This window comes from Canis lupus, chromosome 36, assembly GCF_003254725.2.
Source record: "Canis lupus dingo isolate Sandy chromosome 36, ASM325472v2, whole genome shotgun sequence".
Classification (NCBI taxonomy): Eukaryota; Metazoa; Chordata; class Mammalia; order Carnivora; family Canidae; genus Canis; species Canis lupus.
The window spans coordinates 14029627-14056752 of NC_064278.1; the positions used below are offsets into that span (position 1 = coordinate 14029627).

General features: G+C 39.2%; 1 protein-coding gene and 1 long non-coding RNA gene across 3 annotated transcripts; one reads left to right on the forward strand and one right to left on the reverse strand.

Annotated features, from left to right (window-relative positions):
- Positions 1-26603, forward strand: DHRS9 (dehydrogenase/reductase 9). Of its 2 annotated transcripts, none has more exons than XM_049106273.1 (5): positions 1-77; positions 11623-11994; positions 13208-13466; positions 17108-17271; positions 20121-26603. In XM_049106273.1, exons 2-5 carry the CDS (start codon positions 11682-11684, stop codon positions 20342-20344), a joined length of 960 nt encoding a protein of 319 aa, XP_048962230.1. In that variant the 5' UTR covers positions 1-77; positions 11623-11681; the 3' UTR covers positions 20345-26603. The 2 variants fall into 2 exon arrangements, with proteins under 2 accessions (XP_048962230.1, XP_025315863.1); XM_025460078.3 differs by lacking the exon at positions 1-77 and adding an exon at positions 2004-2210.
- LOC125754433 (uncharacterized) lies at positions 70-7256 on the reverse strand. Its single transcript, XR_007408633.1, has 3 exons — positions 7100-7256; positions 5399-5609; positions 70-1350 (listed from the first exon to the last, which is right to left on the reverse strand). It is a non-coding gene; the product is annotated as an uncharacterized LOC125754433 (long non-coding RNA).
- Positions 26604-27126: the final 523 nt, after the last annotated feature.

The following is a 27126-nucleotide window of genomic DNA, read 5'->3' on the forward strand; positions in this document are numbered from 1 at the left end:
ACCCACCCAGCCACCCTTACAAGAGTGACACCAGCCATACTCCAGGAGTTGGACCCATCACAGATCTCAGTGCTGGGGTAAGTGTTTTTCTTCGTTTGACCTAATTTCAGGGTTATCTCTGCAGTTGTAAGAAGCCTGATCCATGTCTCCTGAGATAATTGAATCTGGACATTCTGCTTGGTGTCTGGAAATGTGGAAAAAGCATTCTTGGAGAGAAATTGGGGAAAATATGAGCGATATAGAGATTTAAAAGGAAAAGGAGAGTCATATGTTTAGTGTTTTGTTTTTACATTTGAATAAAATCCACAATGCAATCTTCTGTTTCAAAAAGGAACTAAGAAATAAATAGAATGACAATTTGGTTCTGTATTCTTTATGTTACCTTCGATGACCAGAAATCTAACATAGGGAGAATTCTGAGCAAGGAGCACTTTCACAGGTTGTGTTGCCTTGTTAAAGTAAGAATAGAATGAAAGGGAAAATTTCCTTAAAGAAAGAGCTAAATAGCTCTTAAGATGTGAATTTGAATGTAGAAATAGTTATAGTTCAGATAAGGCACTACTGACAAATGATTCCATTAACTGAACCCTTATGTGGAACCATCTGACAACGGGAGAAACAAACTAACTTTATAGCCTTTTCTTTGCCCCTTTCCCTTTCTCCTCCTCGATACCCAGGTGCCTATGACTCCCTCCATCTCTGAGTGACAATAACTTGCTCATAGGAAGGGTCCGATATTACTCATCTATACCTTTATTCTGAGTCAATGTATTACTTCTCTAAAAGATTTCTCTATTTGAGCCTTACTTTGACTTGCAGAATGTGAAGGGAAAGAAGTAAATGTGGCATATTTTTGGTTCCTACATCTTTACCCCTGTAAATTTCAGTCTTGGTTTTTAATTCTTTTGGAGAAAAAAGATCCTCATTTCATTTACAGCGTGATAGCTGTGTCTAAACTCTACCTAGACAGATACGGTCTCATCTCATTCACTCATCCCAGCTAAACCATAATAAGTTGCATTTTCAAAGAGAGAAGACGGAAGCTGGGAAATCTGAGACATATAGCAATAAATTAATATATAGCAATAAATTGATATAAAGGAAACTGAAAGTAAGCAATCAGTGGAGTTTGTACTTGGTTGTATGCCCAAAGGAGAGGTGGTAGCCTGGAAGGTGTACATATTAGCATTGTCTCTTCCTCTTCCCCACCTGCAGCCTCAGTGTTTCCCATTGCAGTCCCAAGATATGGCAGGTCGGCTGTGATCAACTCTGGAACAGACCAGCTCTGGGGAGGGAAGCGGGATCCTTTTCCATTCCAGACACCACTTCAGTAAGCTCTCCTTGTCATACCTTCAAATACAAATTAAGACTCATAAGTAAGCAGAGGACCACATGTCATTAAATTGTTTTCATCTCCTTGCTCATCAATGTTTAAAAAATGAGGGGCGCCTGGGTGGCTCAGTGGTTGAGCATCTGCCTTGGGCTCAGGGTGTGATCCCGGGGTCCTGGGATTTAGTCCCACATTGGGCTCCCTGCAAGGAGCCTGCTTCTCCCTCTGCCTGTGTCTCTGCCTCTCTCTGTGTGTCTCTCATGAATAAATAAATAAAATACTTTTTTAAAAAATGAGAAAGAGAATCCTTGAAGACAGATGTCCCCTACCTACTCTCTTAGGAGGGAAGGAGTACTAAATCAGCAAAGATATGTTAACAGGGAGAAAAAACCCAACCTAGACACTATGAAAGGTAATCATAATTCAAACTTAATTGATTAGAACAATGCACTGGACAGTTTCCAACATGCTTCCATATTACATTATTTCAACTGCTGAATTTGGTCAAGAGACTGCACTCAGAGTAGGAATGTTATTAATCATTGTTGAGTTCCTTCTGAAAGTTGTTGAACTTAATTTACTGAAGATACTACCAATTCCTTCAAAAACACATGACCCACGGCTTTTTGGCTCCATTCATGCACTGAAGAGAGATTTAATCATCAGCTAGTGTCACACTAGAGTGACTCAGAGTGAGGAGGGAACCTCAGACTCCTCAGACATGCATGTACTCAGAGCTTGACGGAAGCCCAGGAAATCTCCACCTCCAGAGGACGGTGTGGTCCGGTGGCTTAATCCTTCCTTCCTCAGCACAGCAGGCAGACTGCCCTCGGCCGCAGGTCTCCAACAGCTTCTCCAACTCCAGTGCATCTTCAGTAAGGTAACCAGTGACCGAATTCTATCACTTATCCTTCTGTTTCTCATGTCAGTCTCCAAACTCCCTTTGATTTTTCTCACTTTTGGAGAATTAGTCAAGTTGTTTTTCATGCTATAAAATAATAATAGTAATAATAATAATGTTTGAAGGCTGTGATGGACACTGAGTCCATCCTCTCATAAAAGTGATCCCAGTTGCCTGGATCCTTGCCTGGAACTCCCCCAGGTGTTTCTTTGAATGTTCTTTGACATCCTAGAGTTAAAATCAAATTTATATCTATTTATTGTCTCTGTGCCTCTTTGACACCATCTGCAAATCTTATAATTAACTGGAAACTGGATGGGGGAGGGGTTCCAAAAAGTTTCTTACTGGAGCAACAGATTTGCTACCAACTAGCTGTAGGTCGGATCTGTTTGTCTACCTGCTTTGCTAGTATTACCAGACATCACTTTAGGCGAATGCACGCATGCTCAGCAAAGTGAGTGAGAAAAACACCTTCTAGGTCAGAAGGAAGCAGGGTACTTCCTCACAATGCACATTTGATTCCTGGATACTAAAATGACAGCAATAAGCCTGTTTCAGATATTTACTCTGCATTTTATGATCACTGTGTTGGCATTTTACCTGGAAGACATTGGGCTTTCCTTCAAGTCCGAGTCTGTTTTCACTTTGATTCCCAAAATACAATGGGTAGTTCAATGGCTTCCCTGCCACTTAACCCTGGCAGCCCTTGTTAAAGGCTTTATGATTTAAATGGTGGCGTGGTGTGCTCCCTCAGTGGGTTGATTTTTAGCAGTTGGGGAAAAAGTTTAAATAAAACATATCTAAATTAAAAATCAACTTGGGTTTTTGAGATTTGAAAAGGGTGTCCAATTTTTAGAACAAATCCTAATATTTAAATACAAGAAAAAAATTGTTATATGTTTCATGAGGAAAGCGGGAAGTGGTCTTAAAACCCTTGTAACAAATGTTCTTAAGGTACAGACTAAAAACTCAGACCTTCCCATCTGCTCAAAGGTAACCGTGTATGAAAGAAATACACTGAAATGTTGAACATACTTTCTGCATCTATACATAATGTTGTCCCCAGATTCCAAGTTTTCTTTGTTTTTTTTTAAGTTTTTTTTTTAAAGTGATCTCTATACCCAATGTGGGGCTTGAATTCATGACCCTAAGATCAAGAGTTGCATGCTCTTCCAACTGACCTAGCTGAGCACCTGTCTAAGCTTTCTTTGAAGCCTTGTAATGACAAGCAGCTATAATCATATACAATATATGCTCTCTTGAGTAAAGAGATCACGGTTTTAACAATAATTCTTAACCTGCTAATACTACCAGGAAGCATATTGGCAAAGTAATCAAGCTAAGGGGAACAGGGAATAATTCATTAATTAATAATTGTGGATATAATGGTTAATTATAATTTCAAAGCTTTGAGAGAAGGCAAAAGAAAATCAGAGGTGAGACAAATCCATCAGGTCTTCCCCATGTTAGACATGGCTGCCATACCTCTTCTAGGAGATTTTCTGAATGATTGAGTCTGCAGAGGAAGCACGCACTCCTCCATGCCTCACTGGTCCCACCATGGAAAGGACACTCTGGGTATTACAGGCCACCTCCCTCCCGGAGGAGGCAGGGTTCAAGGAAAATGTAACTGGTGGAGGAGCTTCTTCATTCCATCAAGTGATGGAACTTACTGTTTCCATAATGATGAATACCACCTCAATTATATCATTAGCAGCATCTATTATTATTATTATTACTATTATTATTATTATTATTATTACTATTATTACTATTATTTTCATCAGACCCTCAAAGAAGCATTCGTGGTTTCATGTAAGCATATTTCATATAGGATCTCTTGGCTCCACTGAAAAAAATGTCCTTAGATTTCTGGGTGCCCAACTTGAACATATTTTTCAGAGAAATGTATTTATTCATTATATGAATTAGTTTGTGTCATTAGGTCAAACTATTTTTCTTAAAAGTGCAGCAGAAATCTGTGAAAGCTCACTTGAGTTAAAAAAAACAAACAAATAGAATTTCTTACTTCAATGAAAAAGCCAAAATAAAAAAGAATTCTGTGTAACTTAGCTAGGTTAACAATATTAAATATACTAAGGACATACATGTCGAGAATGCCACCGATATTAAGAAAGTCGTGCAAGAGAACTTCAAAAGGAAAATATTTGAGAAAACTACTACTAAATGCTATTTGATTTTTTTTTGTTGTTTTTTTTGTTTTGTTTTGTTTTGTTTTTTTAAGAAACTACTTAGTTGTTGATTCAGCTTGGGCCACGATTGCAACAAATTGAAAGTAAATACAAATTCTACAAATTCCTATCAATCAGTGTGATTGCCTACCTTTAGTATTGCATCCTTGAACAAAGCCCTTCAGGGAGTTATGTGGAAATAAAATCAAGTTGCGTGGAGGAAGGAATTTAGAAAGAATTCCGTTTTTCTTATGAAAAGTAGAGCTCACAATGACATTGAGACATTGGAGACATTATTCTCGGTTCTTTTTGTTCGTTTTTAACTCTGTCATTCACTTTTAAAGGGCGGGGGAACATGAATAAGAGAAGTGAAATCAAAGGATCTTATTTTTGATTTTTTAGTAGGAAAAGAAACCCACGTATAGACAATTCAAAAAAAGCAGAAGTGAGAAAGGATGGTAATCGAGTTGCAATATTTTCCTACAGCTGCAAACACCGGTTTACACTTAAGCATTCTGCATAGTAAATGAAAGAGGCAATTAGTTCCCCTTTCTTGGTTCCTTTTGAATCTTTGTGACATGATCAAGGCTTTTGATCAAGTATTTTCATTCCTCCTATTACCTGATAATGCATCAATTTCTTTGCAGTTCTTTCTTCTCCTACTCCTTTGGGAGTTCAAAGATGAGAATTTTAGCTCTAGGCATTCTCTGGCTAATGACTTACTGTGTGATACCTACTCCACTTAGCTCACAGAAATATTTTGACAATTAAATGGGATAAATATTCCTTGAGTACTTTTCAAAAATTCCTGAAGTTCTCTAAATTGGAAGTATGAATATTATATTGCTATTATTATCCTTTTGTCTGATGATTCAGAGGGTTCAAAGACTAATCCAATTATCACTGGAACCCTGGGCTTAGAGTTGAAACTTTTTCCTCCTTCTCTTCCTTCTTTCCTTCACAGCATTTACTTACCTAATGCCAAGTATCATGTAAGTAGTGGTGGTTGTAGAGAAGTGTACGTATAGCCCAGACTCCCAGAGCTGAGTGGGAATGAAGGTGGCAGCGGAGCAGAGGATGAAAGGATGAACAGTCAAATTAAAGTGGCCTCAGTATCAGTCCCCAAAGCAGCACTACAATTCTCTCTTGAGCCAATTAACTTGTATTTCTGAAATTGTTTCTTTCTCTATAAAATGGAGATAATTTTACTGTAAGGCTTATGTAAGAAATATTTATAGACCCTAGTAGAGGGCTTAGAATACAGCAAGCTCTCAATAAACCATAGCAGTTACGACTGTCCCTTCTTGACCTGGTGATCTGGGAATCCCGAGTACCATGGTTTTCCTGGGGATGTATTCTGAATTCTGTAGAATCAACTGGCAACCCAGCAGAAGGGCTTCCCCAGAGGAACCTGTAGTGGCCCTAATGGAAAAGTCTTAGCCAGAATTTAGGCCTCATAAATGCTGTGAGTGCTAACTTGGTAATTTCTAAATTTGACTTTGTTCCCTGCCTCCTATCCTCCTGATGACAAAGAGGCACTTAATTCAAATCACAGAAACTAATGCTTACAGTAGCAGGATAGGAGTAATATTTCTAAGTAACAAAACTTTTCTGGTAAGGCCATAAGAAAATAAATAAATGAATTCTCATCTATGTGGCACTATCCTTAGTTCTTGAACTAATGACTGAGTTTTCAGAAAAGAACTTCTGATACTGTAAAGTTCTGGACCCCCAAGACAAGGAGGGTCTAGACCAGTGGTTCTCAACTGGGAGCAGTTCTGTCCCCCAGGGAACATCTGGCAATGTCTGGAGACATTTCCTGTTGTCACAACTGGGGAGGAGGTGTTCCTGGCATCCAGGGGGTAGAGGCCGGGGTGTGCTGCTAAACATCCTTTAATAAACAGGACAGACCCCACAACAAATAATTATTTTACCCCAAATAGCAAAAAGTACCAAGGGTGAGAAACCCATGCTGAAGTATGAGCAGGATCCTCATAACCGAATGTGACTGATCCCACCATAAGGATCTTCCTATGTGGTAGGCATTGGTCACTTTATTTTACCAGGTACTCTCCAATGGTGAAGTTATTATTTCCATTTTCCAGATAGGAAAATGGAGGCTAAGAAATTATAAATAATTTTCCCAAAGACCTCTGATGATCAAAGAGCTGGGACTGGATGTGCCTGATTCTGGGACCTGGGCTCTTAACCCCTGCCCTGCTGGTGTGTGTGTGTCCTCAGTCCTCACTTCCCACATTTATTTTTACTAGCCAAGTGACTAGTGTTTGTTGTGGCTTAGGAAAAATCTCCAGGCACAGTTCAGAGGACGTATACTTAGAGTCGCACCAGTCCTCATGCCCTGGGGTGTGGGGACTGCAGATCGGCTTTCCCTTACTCTGTCCTCAGCGTTGACAACACCACAGGCTCACAGCCACTGGATCCTAAGAGGACTGGTGTAGATGAAGTGCTCTTGCCTTGAACCAAGTGATGTGTACCCCTTGCTAAGCACTTTGTTATGAGATAACCTGGAAGACAAAGCAAATAAGCAAACAGCCCAAGCAACTAAGGTCAGTGCCCCTGAGTCTCTGAATTTTCGGGACCGAGGAGCCATGTGGAGGTGGCCAGGCTAGTGGAATATGGTTGAGGCAGCCATACTAGTTGCAGTCATTCATTTACCTCTTGGCGGTCAATGAACCAATCGGCCATCAATCAGATTCTGTGTACAGGTCGCTTTCCCAGTAACTCTGACCAAAGGCTGCTGCTAGGAAACATGACAACACATGGAACCTTGGCTCAAATACGATTAGAGGTCAAAGGTATGCATGTGTTGATTTGTGACTGACTCAATAAAATGAACTTGAGGAAGGTGAACCTTAGGAATTGAAGAACCAGTATTTTTTGGACAGTAATATTTGGGGTAAGAACAGGGTATGCAAAACTCTAGCTCAAAGCTGGTAGTCCCCTGGTTTCAGGCTGTGGGCTGGGACACCAGCATCTGAGAGGACTCAGCCCAGAGGGATACCTAATAAAGACAACACATTTTAAAGGGAGCCCATCCTTAACAACTAAGAAGCTCCTCTCTGTCTCTAGGGATGGAGGAAGTAAGGGGGACGTGGAGGCCATGAGGAGGGAGGAGGGAGTCTGTTTTGGTTTGAATTTTTATTTTTCTCCAGTGGCTATGAAGGTGAACTTACCAAAGAGTGGAATTCCAAGGTCACTAAATCCTGAAGTGCTGGAGTTCTGACCTATTTTGTGCATGAAACCCCTTTGGGTCTACTGAAGCCTTTTCTTAGAAAAAAAAAAAAAAAGTTATATTTTCCCTTGCCAAATTTTTATGCTTTTATTTTGAAATGATTTCAAACTATGGGAAAGTTAAAAGAATAGTACAACCTGGAATCTTTAAATATTAACATTTCACCACCCTTGCATTGTCATTCTCTCGTTACATCCATATGTATGTGGGAGTTTTGTTGCTGCTGTTTTATTTTTAATTGAAGTGTTGTTGGTATACGATATGATGTTAGTTTCAGGCGTACAATATATACATTACAAAATGCTCATCATCTATCACCATACATACATTATTATTGACTATATTTCCTATGTTCTACTTTTTATCCCTGGGATTTATTTATTTCATAACTGGAAATTTGTACCTCTTAATCCCCTTCACCTATTTTGTCCATTCCCCCACCACCATCACTGCCCAGGCAACCACCTGTTCGTGGTTTGGCAATCACATCTTCCTTATCCATTCATCTATCAATGGACACTTAGGTTGCTTTCTTAATATGCTAATTAATTTATATAAATATTATTATATTTTCTTAACTTTGAGAATAAGCTGAAGACATAGTGCACTTAATCTTTAAATATTTCAGTGTGTATTTCCTAAAAAGTGAGACACTTTCTACATGGTCATGGTAAATTATAAAATTGGGAAATTAGTATTTATTGAGAATCCAATATTATTTATCAGATCAACAGATCTTACACAAGCTTCACAAGTTGACCAAATAATATTCTTTCTAGCCAAAGAAAAAAATAGTTTCCTGGTCCACTATCACATATTGCATTGAGTTGTCACATCTCTTTAGTCTCCATTTATCTGGAGCAGTCTTCAATCTTTCTTTTCCTTCATGACTTTGACATTTTTAAAGAGTATAGGCCATGTATTGTGTGAAATTGGAAGATTTGTCTCTATGCAGGCTTAACTTCCATTTATGTACTAAAGTGCTGCTGTGTCCTTCCCAGTGTACCATACCAGGAGGCACATGATGTTGGTTTGTCCCACAACTAGTGGTATTAATTTGTATCACTTGATTAAGGTGGTATCTCTCAGGCTTCTCCACTGTGAAATTATTATTGCTCTCTTTTTAATTAGTATGTATCTCATGGGGAGATTTTTTTGAGATTCTATAATTATTGGTTTTTTTTTAAGATTTTATTTATTTATTCATGAGAGACACAGAGAAAGAGGCAGAGACATAGGCAGAGGGAGAAGCAGACTCCATGCAGGAAGCCGGACATGGGACTTGATTCCAGGACTCCGGGATTACACCCCAAACCAAAGGCAGACACTCAACCCACTGAGCCCCCCACGCATCCCTAATTAGTTTCTTATCAGAATTTCACCTACTAGTTTTAGCATACATTGATTGTTCTTGCCTGATATAATTGCTACTATTATAGTTGCCAAAAGGTGATTTTCTAATTCCATCATTTCTTTTACATTTATTAGTTGGCATATTAATTCTTCTATAAAATGAGGCAAATAATATGCCCTCTCTAACTCAAAAGGCTGTGAAGAAAATCAAATGAGATCTATATGTAAAAGTGCAGTGTAGAATGCTTCACAAATAAACTGCTCTTTTACTATAACTCCTCTTATGCTTGCCACCAACAAAATATGATGACATAGAAAGTTTCTATTCTCTGATCTCAGAAACATTAAGCCCCATGAACATTTACCGTTTTCAGAAAATTCCATGAGATTTTTTTTAAAGATTTTATTTATTTATTCATGAGAGACACAGAGAGAGAGGCAGAGACATAGGCAGAGGGAGAAGCAGGCTCCATGCAGGAAGCCGGACATGGGACTTGATTCCAGGACTCCGGGATTACGCCCTGAGCCAAAGGCAGACGCTCAACCACTGAACCACTCAGGTGTCCCTCCATGAGATTTTAATCGCAGTGAAAGCTATAGAATTCATTCAGAAAACATATTCAACACTTAATTACTCAATTATTCAATTTATTGAGGCCATATCTAAACAAAACACTACACTGATTTTATAAATATGAAATTTCCTTAAAAATGACTAAACATGAAATTTCACAAGAGGTAGTTATACCAACACCTCACCTCAAAAGTATACATTTTTAAATGTATTTATATATTTGTAAAGGGAAAATTCTACTACATGGACATTAATTTGCCACAAATCAATAATTCCTACACAGGAAATATTTGGGAAACAATACCAAATTATTAAGCCACGATTGTCTAAAAACTTGACTGCTTTAGAAGTAGGCACAGCTATATCAAAAGAATCAACCAGTTTGCTCAAACCTACCATATTTGAATATTTAAGTCTGACTTAATTTTATCAATGGACAGTTCTTTCTTTAGTTCTAGATCTTGTACCAGGAAGAAAGATGAAAGCCCAAAATTTCCTTGAGAAGTGAAGAAGATATATTACATTGAGTTGTTTTTTATCTGGAATAATCTATTCCTTATAAAGCAGTACACATGAGTGTACATGAGTGTGTGTGTATAATTCAATCTGTGTGTATGTTTATATTCCTTATTAGGGAAAGAAATATTTACATAAAAAGGAAAAAAACTGGAAGAAAATGTACCAAAAATATTAAGAGTCAAACATGATAATCATTAGTTTGTTCTTTAATTTTTTCTGTATTTGCCAATTTTTTTACCATGAGCATAAGTTACTTCTATAAGCAGAAAAAAATGAATAATTTTTTAAAATATTTTATTTATTTATTCATGAGAGACACACAGAGAAAGAGGCAGAGACATAGGCAGAGGGAGAAACAGGCTCCCCATGGGAGCCTGATGCAGGACTCGATCCCAGAACCCTGGGATCATACCCTGAGCTATAGGCAGACACTCAACCATCCTAACACTTACTTTTAATCCAAAAACAACTGTGATATTTCTAAATTGATACAGTAAGGCTACCTGAAATGATGCATTCTTTTAATTTAGGAAAAGATAAAAAGGTAATAAATGCTGAGGGAAAAGACAAGTGACAGTCTCCTAAGGAAAGGAAAAGGAAGCCCTCCATCTGTTTGATTTCAAGCTCTAGCCTGCTTCTAGCCCTGAAAAATTAGTTAGCCAAGTCATTCTGCTAAACTTACAGTCAAAGTCTCATGATTTTCCAGAAAGAATTTGCTTTTCTTAGTCCTATGTCATGTGATTCTTTTTCTCACAGAAAGCTAGTATCCAAAGAGAATAGAATCTGAGGCTTCTTGATTTTCTCTGGGATGCTGTGCCTACAGGCATCATCCCTCAGTCTACCCATTCATCTCCCCCTCTCTCCACGAACTCTCTGGTGGCTGTGCACTTGCATATTCTCTGAATAAAGTTCTGATGGTCTCAGAGTTGGGTTGAAGAATGGCTGTGGCTGTGCACTTGCATATTCTCTGAATAAAGTTCTGATGGTCTCAGAGTTGGGTTGAAGAATGACAATAGCCCATTGAAAATAAGAAAATGGAAACCAACTTGGAAATATTTTCATAGGGCAACTACTTTGCCTGATGGTGTAAAAATAATAAAGGATCTAATCAATCAATTAGAATTGAACATTTTCTAATAGATTTTCCTAATTCTACTCTTGAATTTCATGAAGTAGCAAGAGATAAGATTTTACCATGACAGCCCATGTTTTAGATGGGTGAATTCATACATGAGATTACTGTCACGTCAACCCAATTACTAGTGTCAGCTTTGTCATGGGACCCTCTCTTCTGTTTACTTTCTCTATCACTTGGTTAGTTTTTGTGTTACTTTAGAGGAATGGTTTAGCACTTAAATGGCCATTTTTCCAACAAAATAATAATAATTTTTTAACTATTTATTCACTCAAATGCATTAAAATATCTGAAGTTCATCAATATTGGGCTATAGTGCCTTAATGGTTCTAATTTGAATTTTCTTTCTAATTTTGAACACTCAGGTCACTGTCTTCTTTTATTGTTCAAGAAAGAAGAGTCCCTATCATATACAGGAAAAAGAATGTTCTTTTGGGTGTTAGCCCTCCTAATCCTTTGTGGTTTTCTATGGAATTATAAAAGACAACTAAAGATTGCAGACATCACTGATAAGTACATTTTCATTACTGGGTGTGACACGGGCTTTGGAAATTTAGCAGCCAGAACTTTTGATAAAAAAGGATTTCATGTAATAGCTGCCTGTCTGACTGAATCAGAATCAACAGCTCTAAAAGCAGAAACCTCAGAAAGGCTTCATACTGTGCTTCTGGATGTAACTGACCCAGAAAATGTCAAGAGGACTGCCCAGTGGGTGAAAAATCAAGTTGGGGAAAAAGGTGAGTGATATGGGAGTGGGAAGAATGGAGGGGGTGTTGTGAAGTAGCTCTAGCTAAATAAAATGTGTTTGGATTTTAAATGGCCTTTCAAGAAAATGTCTCCAAAATACCAGCTATGGTACTGGAGAATATTGGAAAAATCTTGGGATAGAGCCCTCAACGGTTTCAAGTTGCAAGCTCCCTGTTTGCACGAGAGACACAGCCCACGTTATCCTCAGTCATACGTCCCAGTAGGCAAATTTAGAACTGAGTTGGAGGTTTTGACTTTTCCTGCTCTTCTCTCATGAAATTCTGGTTTAACCAAATTCACAGCAAAGGAACTTGGGACTAAAAGCTTCAGGAGATCATGGAAACAATCCCCAAATTGCCATGTGGATACCTGGGACCCACTTCTCACTATAAAATCATTCCATAACTCTTACATTTTCTATGGAAAAAAATAGAAAATAACCTGAAAATCTGAGTAAAGGTGTTTAATAGACTAGCAGTAGTATAGTGGCAGACTAGTAAGCCACTGGACCTCATTCTGCATCAGCTTATGCTAAGATGGCATCATTCCAAACTAGAGGACTTTTCTTGGCTTGAATGAAGTTTGAAATATTCTCATTAATGAAGATGTCAGAATCCAAAAAAGAAATAAACAAATGTATGTGATTTTTCTCTATCACATCTTCATCATACAGTTGAGACTCAACTGCTCAAAAGCAATGGTTTAATAATGCTCCAGACCATTGTTAATGCTTGAAGTCCAAAAGTTAACAATATTAAATGTTTTCCATCATAAAATAAAACAGTTAATGACTAGATTTTTTTTTCACCAAAAACAGATGTGAAGTCGATTGATATTGCTCTTTGTAAATAAATAATCTCTGGTTTTGTGATCTAGCAAGTGGGAAAAATAGACCAATTTACTCTGCATCTAAGATGAAAAAGCAAAAGACTCATTCAGACAATGTCAGTATTTTACATTCAGAACCAGAAATAGAGTTTCTGTGAGATTGGCTTCCAGTAACAGAGCTTCAACTATTTCAATTTAGCCTCCTACCTTCTCTGAGAGTAGTTACTTCCCAAAACTATAAAGCATTTCAAAGCAAGAATGTGGTTAGAAGGAGGAAATGGCACAGTTGTGTAAAGCAGGGGCTGTACTTCCATCAAAGATGCTCATATAAGTGTCATCTTCTATCATGCTTCCTTTCTTTCCTCTCTATTCTAGGTCTCTGGGGTCTGATCAACAATGCAGGTGTTCTCGGTGTGCTGGCTCCCACCGACTGGCTGACAGTGGAGGACTACAGAGAACCTATTGAAGTGAACTTGTTTGGACTCATCAGTGTAACACTAAATTTGCTTCCCTTGGTCAAAAAAGCTCGAGGAAGGATTATCAATGTCTCCAGCATTGGAGGTCGGCTTGCAATTAGTGGAGGGGGCTATACTCCCTCAAAATATGCAGTAGAAGGCTTCAATGACAGCTTAAGGTAAATCAAATATTGACTTGTTAGGAAATAATAGCTGCTAATGCTTACTGAATGTTTATTATGTACTAGACACTCTATTTATTGCTTAAAATTATTCCCAACTTGATTTTTTTTTAAGATTTTGTTTATTTATTCATGAGAGACACACAGAGAGGCAGAGACATAGGCAGAGGGAGAATCCCAGACTCAATCCCAGGACTTGATCCCAGGAGCAGGACTTGATCCCAGGAGCTCAGGATCACAACCTGAGCCAAAGGCAGATGCTCAACCACTGAGTCACCCAGGTGCCCCAAATTATTCCCAATTTGTAGACAAAACCACTGAAAGAAAGATTAAGTAATTAACTTGCCCAGTGTCACCCAGCTGGTAAGTGGTACAATTGAGATTTGAACTTAAGTCTATTTAAGTCTTTTTTCACTTTTTGCATTAATGCATGATGCTGACAGAGATGGTGAATTTATATTCAACAGGTCAGTTTGTTAAATAGTCAGGGGATCATATAGAGAGACTAAATTAGGGTAGATCTCTCCATTGGTATAACTGTCACTTGCAGACACAATAATACCATCTTATTTAAACCCTCAGTAGAAAATTATCTGGTAAAGTAAATGTAATTATCACAAAATAATGACTCAGCTATGCTGCATTTTCCCCCCTTTTGTTCCAAGTTCCAGACCCAAATTTCTATATATTTCAGACACTACAGCTAAATGGATAACTTTCCCATCCCCACCCCACCCCAAGGGCAAAAAATAGTTTTTCTCTGATGCTTCCATTTCCAAAAAAAATCAGAATAGAAATTTACTAATCATAGATGAAAATTTTGCTCCCACAAAAAAGCACTGACCACGACTTTCTGCTGTGTGTTATCAAAGAACTCCAGAGCTCAAAACAAAGGACCTATTTAGCAAACAAAGGCCCTAACTCAATGCCCCCAAGCATGAATTTCTCTGGGTTTATAACATTTGGGGTTTTGGGGGCTTCCTGAATCTATAGGTTTATGTCTTTTGATGAGCTGTTGTTTCTTCATTTTTTTCTGCAATCTATTCTTTCTCTTCTTCGGAGGCTCTATTACACAAATGTTAGACCTTCAGTTTTGTCCCACAGATTCCTAAGGTTCTGTTCACTTTCTCATTTTTCTCTCTGTTATGCAGATTGGAAAATTTCCAATGATCTACCTTCAAACTCACTAACTTTCCTCCATCACCACTGTGCTATTGAATCCAACCAAGAAATATTTTATTTTGGTTATTGTATTTTTCTAGTGTAAAATTTTCATTAGGTTCTTCTTTGTCTTTTCTTTTTCTGGGAAGCGTTCTAACTTTCTAACTTTCCATTCACTTCAAAAGTATTTTCCTTTGTATTTGAAGCATTTTTATAATAGCTGCCTTAAAGACTTTGATAATTACAACATCTGTATCCATTGGCATGAACATCGGCCACTGTCTTTTCCCATGTGAATTGAGATTTTCCAGTTCTTTTTTATGCTGAATATTTAGAATGATATGAGACTATGGGTCTCATTTAAGTCTTATGGAGAAGATTGATATTTTTGTTTTATTTTATTTTTAAAAATATTTTATTTATTTATTTATTTGAGAGAGAGAAAGAGAGCACACATGAGCTGGGGGGAGGGGTGGAAGGAGGGGCTGAGCCAGGAGCCTGATGTGGGGCTTGATCCCAGGACCCTGAAATCATGGCCTGAGCTGAAGGCAGATGCTTCCCTGACTGAGCCACCCAGGCACCCCAATATTTTTGTTTTAGCAAACAATTGGTGAGGTTGTGTTTAGGTTATGACTGCTAACTGTCATTCTGTTTACTTTGATATTTCAAGGTTTGCTTGATTTTTAAAGACTTTATGGTGCTATGGTGCTATTCAGATTTGTTCTGCAGATGTATCACACAGTGGCCAGTTGGGGATGTGGAACAGGGCTGTCCCAGAGCTTGCTTCTTTAAGTCAGATCCACACATGCATGCGTGCAGTGCATAAACAATACTATGGCATCACTTTCCTGAGCACCTCTCTCTCTGATCTTTCCGATTCTCTCTCGTTTCCTGGGACTGCCCTCCAGCTAGAAGCTACCCCATTCTGCCAACTACTTCCCACATGTGTGCTGGGTACAGCGTCACATCATGGGAGGAGAGAGGGAGATGAAAAGCAACAGGATTTCTTCCCACCTTCTTGGAGATTAATTACCACTTTTAAAAAGGGAATTAACTGAAGGACTTGCATGTTTGCCATGCAGCTAAATATACCATGCCTGAAATTACTCAGTAAAATATGCGGTTGTTGTGGTGGTGGTTTTCTTCTAAATCATGGAACTGGTATTGGAAATGGTACTGTGCCTGCAGGCCACAGTCCAGTGGTGGCTCCAGACTTTCTATACATAGGAGTGGTCCAACTGGGTGAGGGCTGGGGTTATTTAAAGTTATTTGCCCAGCAAGCATACTGGTTTCATATGGTTTGCCTTACCTGGTAAGCTTAGTTGGGTGACTTAAAGCCATTTGTCCCTAGGCTATATGTTATTTCTTGAGTGGATAGGGAGACAAAATTTCCCAAATACTTTCCAAAACCCAAAGAAACTCAGAAGATAGGTGAGTAAAGTAAATTAAGTTGTAAAATAGCTTTAAAAAATTTTAATGCAGGCAGCCTGGGTGGCTCAGCCGTTTAGTGCCACCTTCAGCCTGGGGTGTGATCCTGGAGACCCAGGATCGAGTCCCACATCAGGCTCCCCACATGGAGATTGCTTCTCCTTCTGCCTGTGTCTCTGTGTCTCTCATGAATAAATAAATAAAATCTTTAAAAAAAATAAAAATAAAGAAATAAAAAATTTTAATGCAAACAACATACTTTTCAAAATCTTTCGGCACCAAGCTAATTTGCATTTTCAGTAAGATACACTGCAAACTAAATAATAGGTATGTTGCTAAAGGCAGAACCTAAGATAAATCACATTTTAAGTTCATTGGTAGAGTTCTTTAAAAATCTTATGACAAAGGCTTATATAAAGTGAGTAATTACTTCCTTATATATTCTAGGTGGAAATATACATTAAATATAGGAAATAATTATTTATATAATTGTTTGCAATTCTTTGTTTTGCTTTTAAAGGGGGGGGCACCATGATTCCCCTAAAACTTTACTGCCCAATAAATCAGTAAACCACATGATGAAAGAGCTTGCTGAGCAGCATAGGGAGCAGGTTAGCCACATCAGAGATTGTCACACTGTGTCCTTCAGCCTATCCTCATTTGTGCCGCAATCTCCTCACATTCCTAAGATGGAGGTAAACTTGTCCATCCAGGCCAATCATTACTCCATTTCCCCATAATGTACATTGCCTACTGAGAGGAAATCTGTCCTTAACCCAACTACTTGTCAATTTAATGAGAGAGTATGGCTTAGTGGGGAGCACTAGACTAGAAGTGGGTCTGTCCCTTTCCCATTCTGCCACTAAACCAGCCTTCACACCCTGAATGTCAACTTCCTCACTGCAAACTGAGAGTGTAGAACAAGATATTCCTTTCCAACCCACCCAATTCTGTGATACCACGAAAAAAAGTCATAAGAAAATAATCACCCAAATAGCAAACATTCTCCAAACAAACTTGGATTAAACATCAATACATTCTTTTCACAGGCGGGACATGAAAGCTTTTGGTGTGCACGTTTCATGTATCGAACCAGGATTATTCAAGACAGGATTATCAGATCCAATAAAAGCCACTGAGAAAAAACTTGCCATTTGGAAGCACCTGTCTCCTGATATCAAACAACAGTATGGAGAAAGTTACATTGAAAAAAGTAAGTCTCTGGAAGGACGCAGGGTTCCTCTGGCATTTATTGTCATAGGCAACCTGGAGACTCAAATATAAATGAAAAAATAGGGGCACCTGGGTGGCTTTATTGGTTAAGTCTGCCTTTGGCTCAGGTCATGATCTCAGGGTCCTGGGATCGAGCCTCACATCAGGCTGTGTGCTGAGCACAGAGTCTGCTGGTTCTTCTCCCTTTGCCCCTCCTACTGTTCATGTTCTCTCTCTCTCTCTTTCTCAAATAAGTAAACAAAATCTTTTTAAAAATTAAAGAAATAAGGTTCTTATAATAATATACCAATAGGGATTTTAGATATGGATCAGAGATCCTTATTAACTCCAGTGCCATCTCTTACTTCAAGTGTTTATAAACATTTACTGAGCATTTACCAAATGACAAATTCTATACTAAACACCTTATGAATTCTACTATTTCCTTCTCAAAAGAACCATAGGAGTAGTGAGCAGAGGCTTAGAAAAGTAAATGTTCTACCCAAAGCTATATACCTCCTCCTGGTCATGCCCAGATTAGAGTTCACAGTCTTCACCTCTACACAAGCCTCCTCTTTTTTGGTAAACACCAACCACTCACTCAACATTGTTCAAGGATTTATGGAGGTTACAAAATATAAGGACTCTGACCCTTAACAAGCTTACAGTCTAGTGGACAAGAAAGAGTAACCAAGTGAGATTATAAAGCAATGAGATGTGCAGCATGCCAGCAAACTGATCCTGTACTTCTTAGACAGAACCCAACAGCCCAGATAGGGTGCTAGATAGTACAGTCTCTAATTGCCCAAGGAATTCAGAACTGGATGAAAGCATTGCTGGTCAAGTGGCCTTTGAGTAAGGCCTAAAGGACAGGAAGGAATTATTTGGGTGGAAGGTCTCCAGAACAGGAATGCATGAGGGGTGGAGACGGAAGGAGAAGTAACATAAGTCAGATTGAGTCAGGGATGGAGAAATAATAGATAGAGTATGACTAACATACAGAGAACACTTACTATGTACTTGTCACCGTTCTAAGTGCTTTACATAGACTGTCTCATTTAAAATGCCCAGATAAACCCTAAGAAGTGGATATGACCTGAGTTTTATAGAAACGGAGGCACAGAGAAATAACTTGCCCATTGTTGCAATTAGTAAGTGGAGGAGCTAGATTTGAACCCAGACAGCCTGACTTTGCCTTTTATTCTTGGGTCCAGCACTATAAGGTGAACAAGGCATTAAGAAGCTGGTGGAACTTCCTGTACCAGGGCTCCACCTCCACCTCAATTTCCTGGTCCTGTGAAAAGCTTAGTCAACATTCCTCAAACACTTACTGAGCTCCTGCTTTAAGCCAAACAGGGCCCCACCTAACTTGGTGTCATTCTAACCTCAAAACTCCTCTTCATCAGCGGGTTTTGTAAGACAGCCAACTGTGGCAAAGTTCAAGGCCGGGAGTTTTTGAGGTGGAGCCAAAATCCAAGTCAGGTCCACCCAGGGAGGTTTTTAGAATGACAGACTCCCTCAGCCATCCAACCCCATTACACACACACACACACACACACACACACATGCGCACGCGCACACACACAGATACACATACATCAATGAGAACACTGACAAACCTCCCAGTGCTATGTCACTAGATGCTGAGAATCCCTGCCATTAAATACTCTGTTTCTTACTTATTACTGACTTTGAAGATTCTTAGTAGGTTCAGAAACAAAATCCCTCATTTAAAAGAGTTTTCTCTGTTTGATAATTGACATTGATACTTTCTAAATGCCCATGAATATGTCATCAACCTGCATCTCAAAATTATTTTTGACTTGGCTGCTAGCTCAGGTGTCCTCTCTCAGAAGTACCAAAAGTCTTTGAGCCCAATTTTGCGCTAGTTGTTTTTATTAGTTTTCCAACTTGGACATCAGCCAGACTCAGTTCCAAAGCAGACCACTTATTTAAGTTCACCTGTCATTTCCCAGGCTATGGTTGTAAGAGTTTAAAATAGTCACTAAGATTTATTAGGTAATCACAATTAGGTTCTTTGAGCAACTTGTGGCTACTGGGGCCTGAAGTTGAAAGGGAGATTTGAAATCGTAGATTTTCTCTTGAGAAGACACAACCCAGGTATGTTTTAAGAGCACAAGAGGAATGCTCCAAGCCATTATCAATCTTCTGATAAAATACCTGCCTCTTTAAAGCTATCGTAGCTCATTACTCAAGCATTTCATCTGCCTGATAACACAGATATGTTTAACTTTCTGAGTCAAGACTTTGGGGGATGATTCCCTCTTTATTCACTGAATAAGAGGCACATGGTATGTGAGTGCACGCATGCACACACATGCACAAGCACACATGCAATCCACATTTCCTATAAATCCTTAACTCCTTAAAATAAATTTGAAATCAAACCCATAACTTCCTGGGCTCAGGGGCCTCATAGACTTAATAAAGTATCTTTCCCTCGCTGCTTTAAAGTAGTGCTTCTCAAAGTTTGGTCCTGGGAACAGCACCGGTCAGTATCAACTGGAAACTTGATAGAAATGCAAATTATTGGGTGCCACTTCACACCTCCTGGGTCAGAAGCTAGTGGTGGGATCCAGCAATTGGGCTTTAACAAGCCCTCTAGGAGATTCTGCTGCCCACTCAAGTTTGAGAGCCAGTGGTCTAACGAAAGCACTGCTGCATCCTTTTGGGAGAAATAGATAGAAACCCACCACAAGGGGCCTCCACTTATAATGGCAAATTCAAAATAAATTTCCGCATGCGTATTCGCCCCTTTACACCCTGGCCTCACACACTCCTTTTCCCCTTCTTCCAAAGAGTAAATGTATTTTTTGTCTCCTTCTGCAGGTCTAGACAAACTGAAAGACACTACTTCCTTTGTGAACGTGGACCTCTCCCTGGTGGTGGAGTGCATGGACCACGCTCTCACAAGTCTCTTCCCTAAGACCCGTTATGCTGCTGGAAGAGATGCCAAGACCTTCTGGATTCCTCTGTCTCACATGCCAGCAGTTTTGCAAGACTTTCTATTGTTGAAACAGAAAGTAGAGCTGGCTAATCCCAAAGCCGTATGACACAGCTGACAACAAATGCCTGCCCCCGGGCTATGAGATTGGCTGCTTTCAAAGACACATCTCCTTTTTGGTCTCATTCCTTACCTAATCCGACCTGGACTTGTTTAAATCATGCTTCTTTTGATCAATGAAGGGGTCCCACCAACACCAGGAATGTCCCAGGGTCCCTTTTTAAGCCTTCTTTGAAAAGAAAAGTGGTGATGACCTATCACATAGAAGGGCCAGGATGGCACCTGCCCAATATTTAGGCTTTGCCTGCTTAGTACGATGTAAGGGAAATTGAAAGCCTTACCCATCAAAAATGATCTCTACCACCACCAGCCGCATGTTTCTAGCCCCCACCCCTTGAACTCCAGAATGTTAATTATTGGTCCCATATCAAAATGTTCAGAGATAACTAGAACACTTTCATGTGGATTGGATGTTTCATTTTGCTGAAAAGAAGACTTTGAAGGACTGGAACTCAGTTTTGCAAGCTGTGGTAGGTCAGGAGAAGGAAGGGTGAGGAAGCATTATGTGACAGGTACAAATTAAGGGGGGCAGAGAAACAGTAGGTAGGATTGCAAGTAGGAGGGTAGGAAAAGAGCAGAAGGACAGAGGACTGAAAAGAAGAAACCAGTATGGAAGTGGATGGAGTGGGATTCCAAGACAAGCCTGCCTGTTCTAGAGGGAGCCGTGGAGGGTGAACAGTCTATTCAAAGTCACTGTGAACACTGAGGCCTACACAGCTGTCTTTGGAAAGCTGGTAACAGCAGAGTAACCAGTCATTCTAAGGGAGAAAAAGGTGGGGTATTTATGTTGACTATGGTGATTGTAAATACAAGACCCAGAATATCTGAAACAACTTACACCCAAGATGGTTGGAGATCCTCCATTTGATGTGTCTCTGAAGCCCCATGAAGATATAGAGCTAAATTAAGACTCTCTTTGACCTACAGTTACTGTGACAGCAGGTCTGCTCCTTGCTCACAACCATGGTCCTAAATTGGACTGACCCTGGCTCATCTCCTCCAAAAATAAGTTCTCTAAACGGATGCTTCCCAGATGCCAGCACCCAGTATCACTCACTTAGGTTGGTTGAAGATTTGTGTGAAAAGGCCTGAAGTGCCAAAATTCAGTATTTGTAGCTAAATAATATAGAGTGAAAGAGCCAGGAAAATGACAGAGTGTACACACACACACACACACACACACACACACACACGCTTATTATGAAGAAAATACTTAATATCTGCTTCATAAAACAATACTTATTTGAAGATATCAGTAATTCTTCTATTCATTTTTATTCGCCTTTCTGGAAACATCTGTTTGTGAGATAATTTCCACCTTTCACATTTACAGCATATTAATGACTTTGAAAAAAACAAATTTCCAATGGTGTCGGTCCACCTGGACATAATGTTATTATTTTAGGGGAAAATACACTCATTTTTATTACATGAAAATGAAGAAAATAACAGCAAGAATCAGAATTCTCAGGCAAAGTTATCTAAACTCTTGTCACTTCCTACCCATGAAGTCCTCTCCATCTTGGCCCTAGCTCCAGAGACGGCTCACCTTAGATCTCTGATTTCTTCTTTTTGCAATTAACCACCTGTGGGGTAGGGACCCCTTGCACAGTTTGTCCTTGTTGCTGAAGTTCATCAGGATTGTTTGCTGGGCCTCTTCCTTCTCACCTTGAACTCCCAGATCCTGGCTTCGTTTCACTGTTTTAAAAATGTCTGGCCTGGTGTTCCCTGATCTTGACATCTGCGGCTGCCAAGGCTTTTAAAATCTGCAGGAACCTGCTTTGCTGAATTTCAAACCATTCCAGTTGTGTTCTTGGGTCTTCCTAAAGGTGTTATTTCCTTTATTTTACCTAGACCTCCGTTCTTTGCTCATTTCTCCAAGTAACTACAATTGGCAAATTCCTGTTTCACTCCATCCAAAAGTATTCTACTTAAACGAATGCTCCCAAATATGGTACCATCTCAAAATAAAACCAAGTATATTCACCGAAGCAATATTTAAAGCTTTTTTAACTAAATGAGAAGACAGCAGAATATAAAGGTATCGTCTCAACAGAAGCACAAGACCTGGAAGAGAGGGAGGGAGAGAGGAAGGAAGGGACATCGGAAGGTCACTGCACCATGAGTCTGGAGCATGGCTGCCTAGACTCCTCGCCATCTTGCTGTCACTTCTGATATTCTCTGTGCTCTTGGGAACATATCATATTTTTATCTATACTACTTGGGCATATCTACTGGGCATTCTATTCTGCAAGTCCTAGCCTACAGGAAGGAACGACATGGTCCCTTCCTTCATAGAGCTTGGTATAATCCAAAGGTGGAGGTTACCACTCAGGATGCCTTAGAAGAACTTCTCCAAGAATCTACGGCCAAGATAAATTGAGATGTTGTCTTTCTACCACCTCTCGGTTATGAGATCTTTCCTCACTTCGTTTGGAGGCACCAGGAGAACCTTTCAGACTTTTCCTCTGATCTGATCTAAAAATCCCACTATGTCCTATGTAGCTCTATCTGGATATCCACAAGGTATTCAAATCTAGAGTTTCCATCTCCTCACCCCCCTACCCTTTCCCAGGCAAACACCAACTACTATCAATTTGATCCCCTAAGGAGATATCACAAGTCTACTCCTTTTTATCTCCAGTGCAATCATCTGTTAAGAATTTCATCATCTCTTAGCTCAATGATAGCATATTTACCCTTGTATGCCTTCAATGATTTCTCCTCACTGCAGTCAGAATTGTTCAAAATCCAGATTTGATTATTCTACTCATCTCCCCACCACTGCTTTCTTAAACCCTTCAATGTGTCCCATTGCATTTTGGCTAAGGACCAGAATGCATAACATAAATGATGTTGCCCCAGCACTCCTCATCAGCCTCATTTTAGGTTATTCTGAGGTTAGCCCCCTCAGAGCCCTTGCCCATGCTCTTGCCTAGAACGTTTCCATCTTACCTGCTTATCTAGTTTCCTCATCCTGTAGATCTCAGCCACTTCCTCAGGGAAACCTATACAGTTCCAAATTCTGACCAGTCTTTGTATCCCACCCAGGTTTCTGTTTCTGTCTTGTACAGGGCACTTATCATAGTCTATAATCACATATTTGTGTGGTTTGTTAGTTAATACAGGTCTCCCCAACAAGACTTTAAGTTCCATGAATTAAGGAGCCATGATGCTTTGCTTATCTTTCTATTCCCTTACCTAGCACATTGCTGGCACACAGACCACTATTCAAAAATATTAATTGAGTGAATTTAGAAATTAGCCTCTATGAGCCTTTCCAACTAGGGGGTAATCTATCACTTAAGATAGGGCTTGCCAATCCCATTAATTGTGCTATCAAAAAAGCAGTTCGATTAGAATCCTGTAACTTCCTTAAACCTTTGACTACTTCCATGAGGGCTCCCTACTTCTGGTTCTTCTGTAAGCCTCCCTTCAGAAACTAGTTGCCATGGTGACTTCTCATGATCAGTGGTCCAGAGACACTGTGAACGAACCTCTGTCCATGTCGAGTCTTTCTGGGCTCAGTGGTCACAGAACAGGGAGCATCAGGAACAATTTCATCCACTTCTCCACCTATAGGCACTATGTACGCAAGCCATCCAGACTAAAGAAAACCACTTCAGTTTAAAATCTCTCCAGGGGCACCAGGGTGGCTCAGTTGGTTAAGCATCTGACTCTTGATTTCAGCTCAGGTCATGATCTCAGGGTTATGAGGTCAGACTATGTTCTGGGCATGCAGCCTGCTTAAGATTCTCTCTCTGCCCCTTTCCTCCTCTAAAAAATGAAATGAAATGAGGTGAAATGTAATGAAATAAAATAAAATCTTTCCAGGAACTCCATAACTTCCTTGGGCAACCCCGCTAATATTCAATAAGGAAAATTGCCAGGCACTTCTAAGAAAAATGACCAATTTTGGCTTTCTTCTCTATTAAAATCCCAATAAGTTTCAGGAATGTGAGAGATCAGAGTCCCATCAGTATGGAGGAAATGACTAAACAGTCTCAAATGGAAAGGCTTTTAATATCTAGAAATTATTTGTAACAATCTAATCTAAGCCACAGTTTATAAGGATAATGCTGGTCAACAGTTTCATGAATTTTTGGCTGTTAAAAAATAAGACAATTCTGTTGATATTCATAATACTGACATTCTTCCTCAACTCTGTGACTCATTTTCAAAAAGAAAATATGAACAATTTCCATCCTACTATATATACGAGGCACTAAAATAACCAGGGCTCTAGTGCAGATTCTAGTTTAGCCAAATCTCCAAGCTCTTTTTGCACACTGCACCTGCCTGAGAAAGAATCAGATCACAGCTCTTGCCTGATTAGTCCCTAGAAATAAGCAGCACTCTGGCCTGAAATAGGTCAGGCAAGGTAACATAGCAATCTGTCACATTCTACAATGAGCAACTGCCCTGAACAGTTCCATTTCAGTTTCTTTTGAGAAACTGGACTTGGAAAGGGTTCCACTCCAGATACATAGCATAAGCCCTAGGAAAGACCATTCAGTCCCACGCTGGGTGGAGATGGTGGGGCTGGTACAATTGCTTTCAGCCATCTGGGTCTGTTTTTCCCTCTTAGATATGGCAGCTAGAACTTGAGTATGAAGCCACCCAATGAGTGGTGGAGCCTGAGATATGGATTAGTAACCCAAGCAATCTCACAGGTATAATAAGAAAATAGTATCAATGGTTATTTAATACTTAGTACACATCAGGTTCTCTATGCATTTGGACATTGCACAAATGATTTAATCTAACCCTTACCATATCTCAGGTATATTTTGTGGTTGTAACTATTGTTTATTTATTTTTAATGTGGTAAGAATACTTCATATGGGATCCACTCTGTTAAATGAAGTGTACAATACAGTATTATAAAGTATAGGCACAATGTTGTACAGTAGAGCCCTAGAACTTAATCATTTTGCATAAATGAAATTTTGTACTGGTTGAACAGCAACTCCCCATTTGCCCCCAGTCCCTGGAAACCACCATCCTACTCTTTCCTTTTATGACTTTGACTATTGTCTATACCTCATGTAGAAGGAATCATGCAGTATTTGTCCTATGACTGGCCTACTTCATCTAGCATAACATCCCCCACATTCATCCATGTTGTCACGTACGGGAGGATTACCTACTTTTTAGTGCTAAAACATATTCCATTGTAGGTGTATACCACCTTTGTTGATTTGTCTGTTGGTAGACATTTAGATTGTTTCCACATCTGGGCTATTGTGAATAGTGCTGCAATGAATGTGGGAGTGCAAATACCTCTTTCAGATCCTGATTTTAATTCTTTTGGATAAAGACCCAGAAGTGAGATTGTTTGATCATATATTTCTTTTTTTAGCTTTTTGAGGACCCACCATGCTGTTGTCTGCGACAGCTGCTCCATTTTGTTTTCCTTCCAACAATACACAAGAGTCTCAATTTCTCCACATCCTCACCAATGCTTACTTTTTCCTTTCTTGGTAATAGTCATCCTAATGAGTATAAGTTGATATCTCATTGTAATTTTGACTTGCATTATTTGATCATTGGTCATGAGTGATGTGGAGAATCTTTTTGTTTACCTGTGGCCTATTTGGATATCTTCTTTGGAGAAACATCTATTCAAGGCCTTTGCCCATTTTTTAATCAGGTTATTTGTTTTTGGTTATTGAGGTGAAGAAGCTCCTTATATATTTTGGATATTAGATATGTTTCTTTAGAGATGGAGAAATGAAGCCACTAGAGAGGTGGGCAGTGTGTCCAAACTTATACTGTTAATAAGTATGGGACAGGGTTCAAACCTGGGCCGTCTAATGCGAGAGCTCACACACAGAACCACTGTGCTCCACTATATGGAAACTATCTTAAAGACTGCTTTTCTAAACCTTTATATGGGCCTGTAAAAATAACGTTACTAAATTAATCTAACATGAGTCTTGCCAAGGCAATAATATTATGCATAAGAATGATGCCTATTTTGAGCATATATATAGACTCTTTTTTCCCCCTCTATTCTAATTTTAAATTTTTCTCATGATAAAAATGACAAAAGCATTTATACATCATTTTTCAGGTCCTTGAAGTTTTCTACCTAAATTCCTAGATTTTCTTTCTTTCCTTCTTTGTTTTCTTTTTTGTTGTTATTGATTTTATTTATTTATTGTTCATATTGTTAGTTGTTTTGAGAATTTATATGTTATCAGCTTTTGCTAATTTCAATAAAGGCCTTAGACCATCTGTCTTGACCCAAGACCAACTCTTTGATTCTTTAAGCTTTTAGGATCAAAAAAAAAAAAAGGAAAAAGGACAGAGGACCAGAATCTCACAAATACTATTTCCCTATAGTTGTATTTTTGTCAATGCAGAGACCTGAAGTTGAAAGTGCCATAGGGAGGTATTGGGGTGGACTGTCCCAGTCACCATGGCTAGCGCTAGCCCTGGAAATACTAATGAGAGAAAGGAGAGGATCTTAGCTGGACTGGGGTCAGGGCCTTCCAGTGCTAACACACTGCGATGCAAGGTAATACTGTAGGTAGCCAAACATTCCAACTTGATTGGAAGAGGACATGGAGCCTAGTATGTTTCAAGAGATGTTTCCACTAACAACATTCCCAGTATGACAAATTTCTGCCCCAATACCACTGAAGAATGATAAGATCACCACATCCTGATTACCTTGTTGATCAGCTCTAGTTAATAGAATGTTCTTTATTATTTTTGAGCCAAAATCTGTCAGTAGAGAAAAGAGAAGGGAGAAAGGGCCATCAG

Bases quoted from the DNA above. Each gene is read 5' to 3' on its own strand.
- DHRS9 (XM_049106273.1), top strand. From the start codon at position 11,682: ATGTTCTTTTGGGTGTTAGCCCTCCTAATCCTTTGTGGTTTTCTATGG. The intron at 11,995-13,207 runs GTGAGTGATATG...TCTCTATTCTAG, and splicing joins AAATCAAGTTGGGGAAAAAG to GTCTCTGGGGTCTGATCAAC. The intron at 17,272-20,120 runs GTAAGTCTCTGG...CTCCTTCTGCAG, and splicing joins AGAAAGTTACATTGAAAAAA to GTCTAGACAAACTGAAAGAC.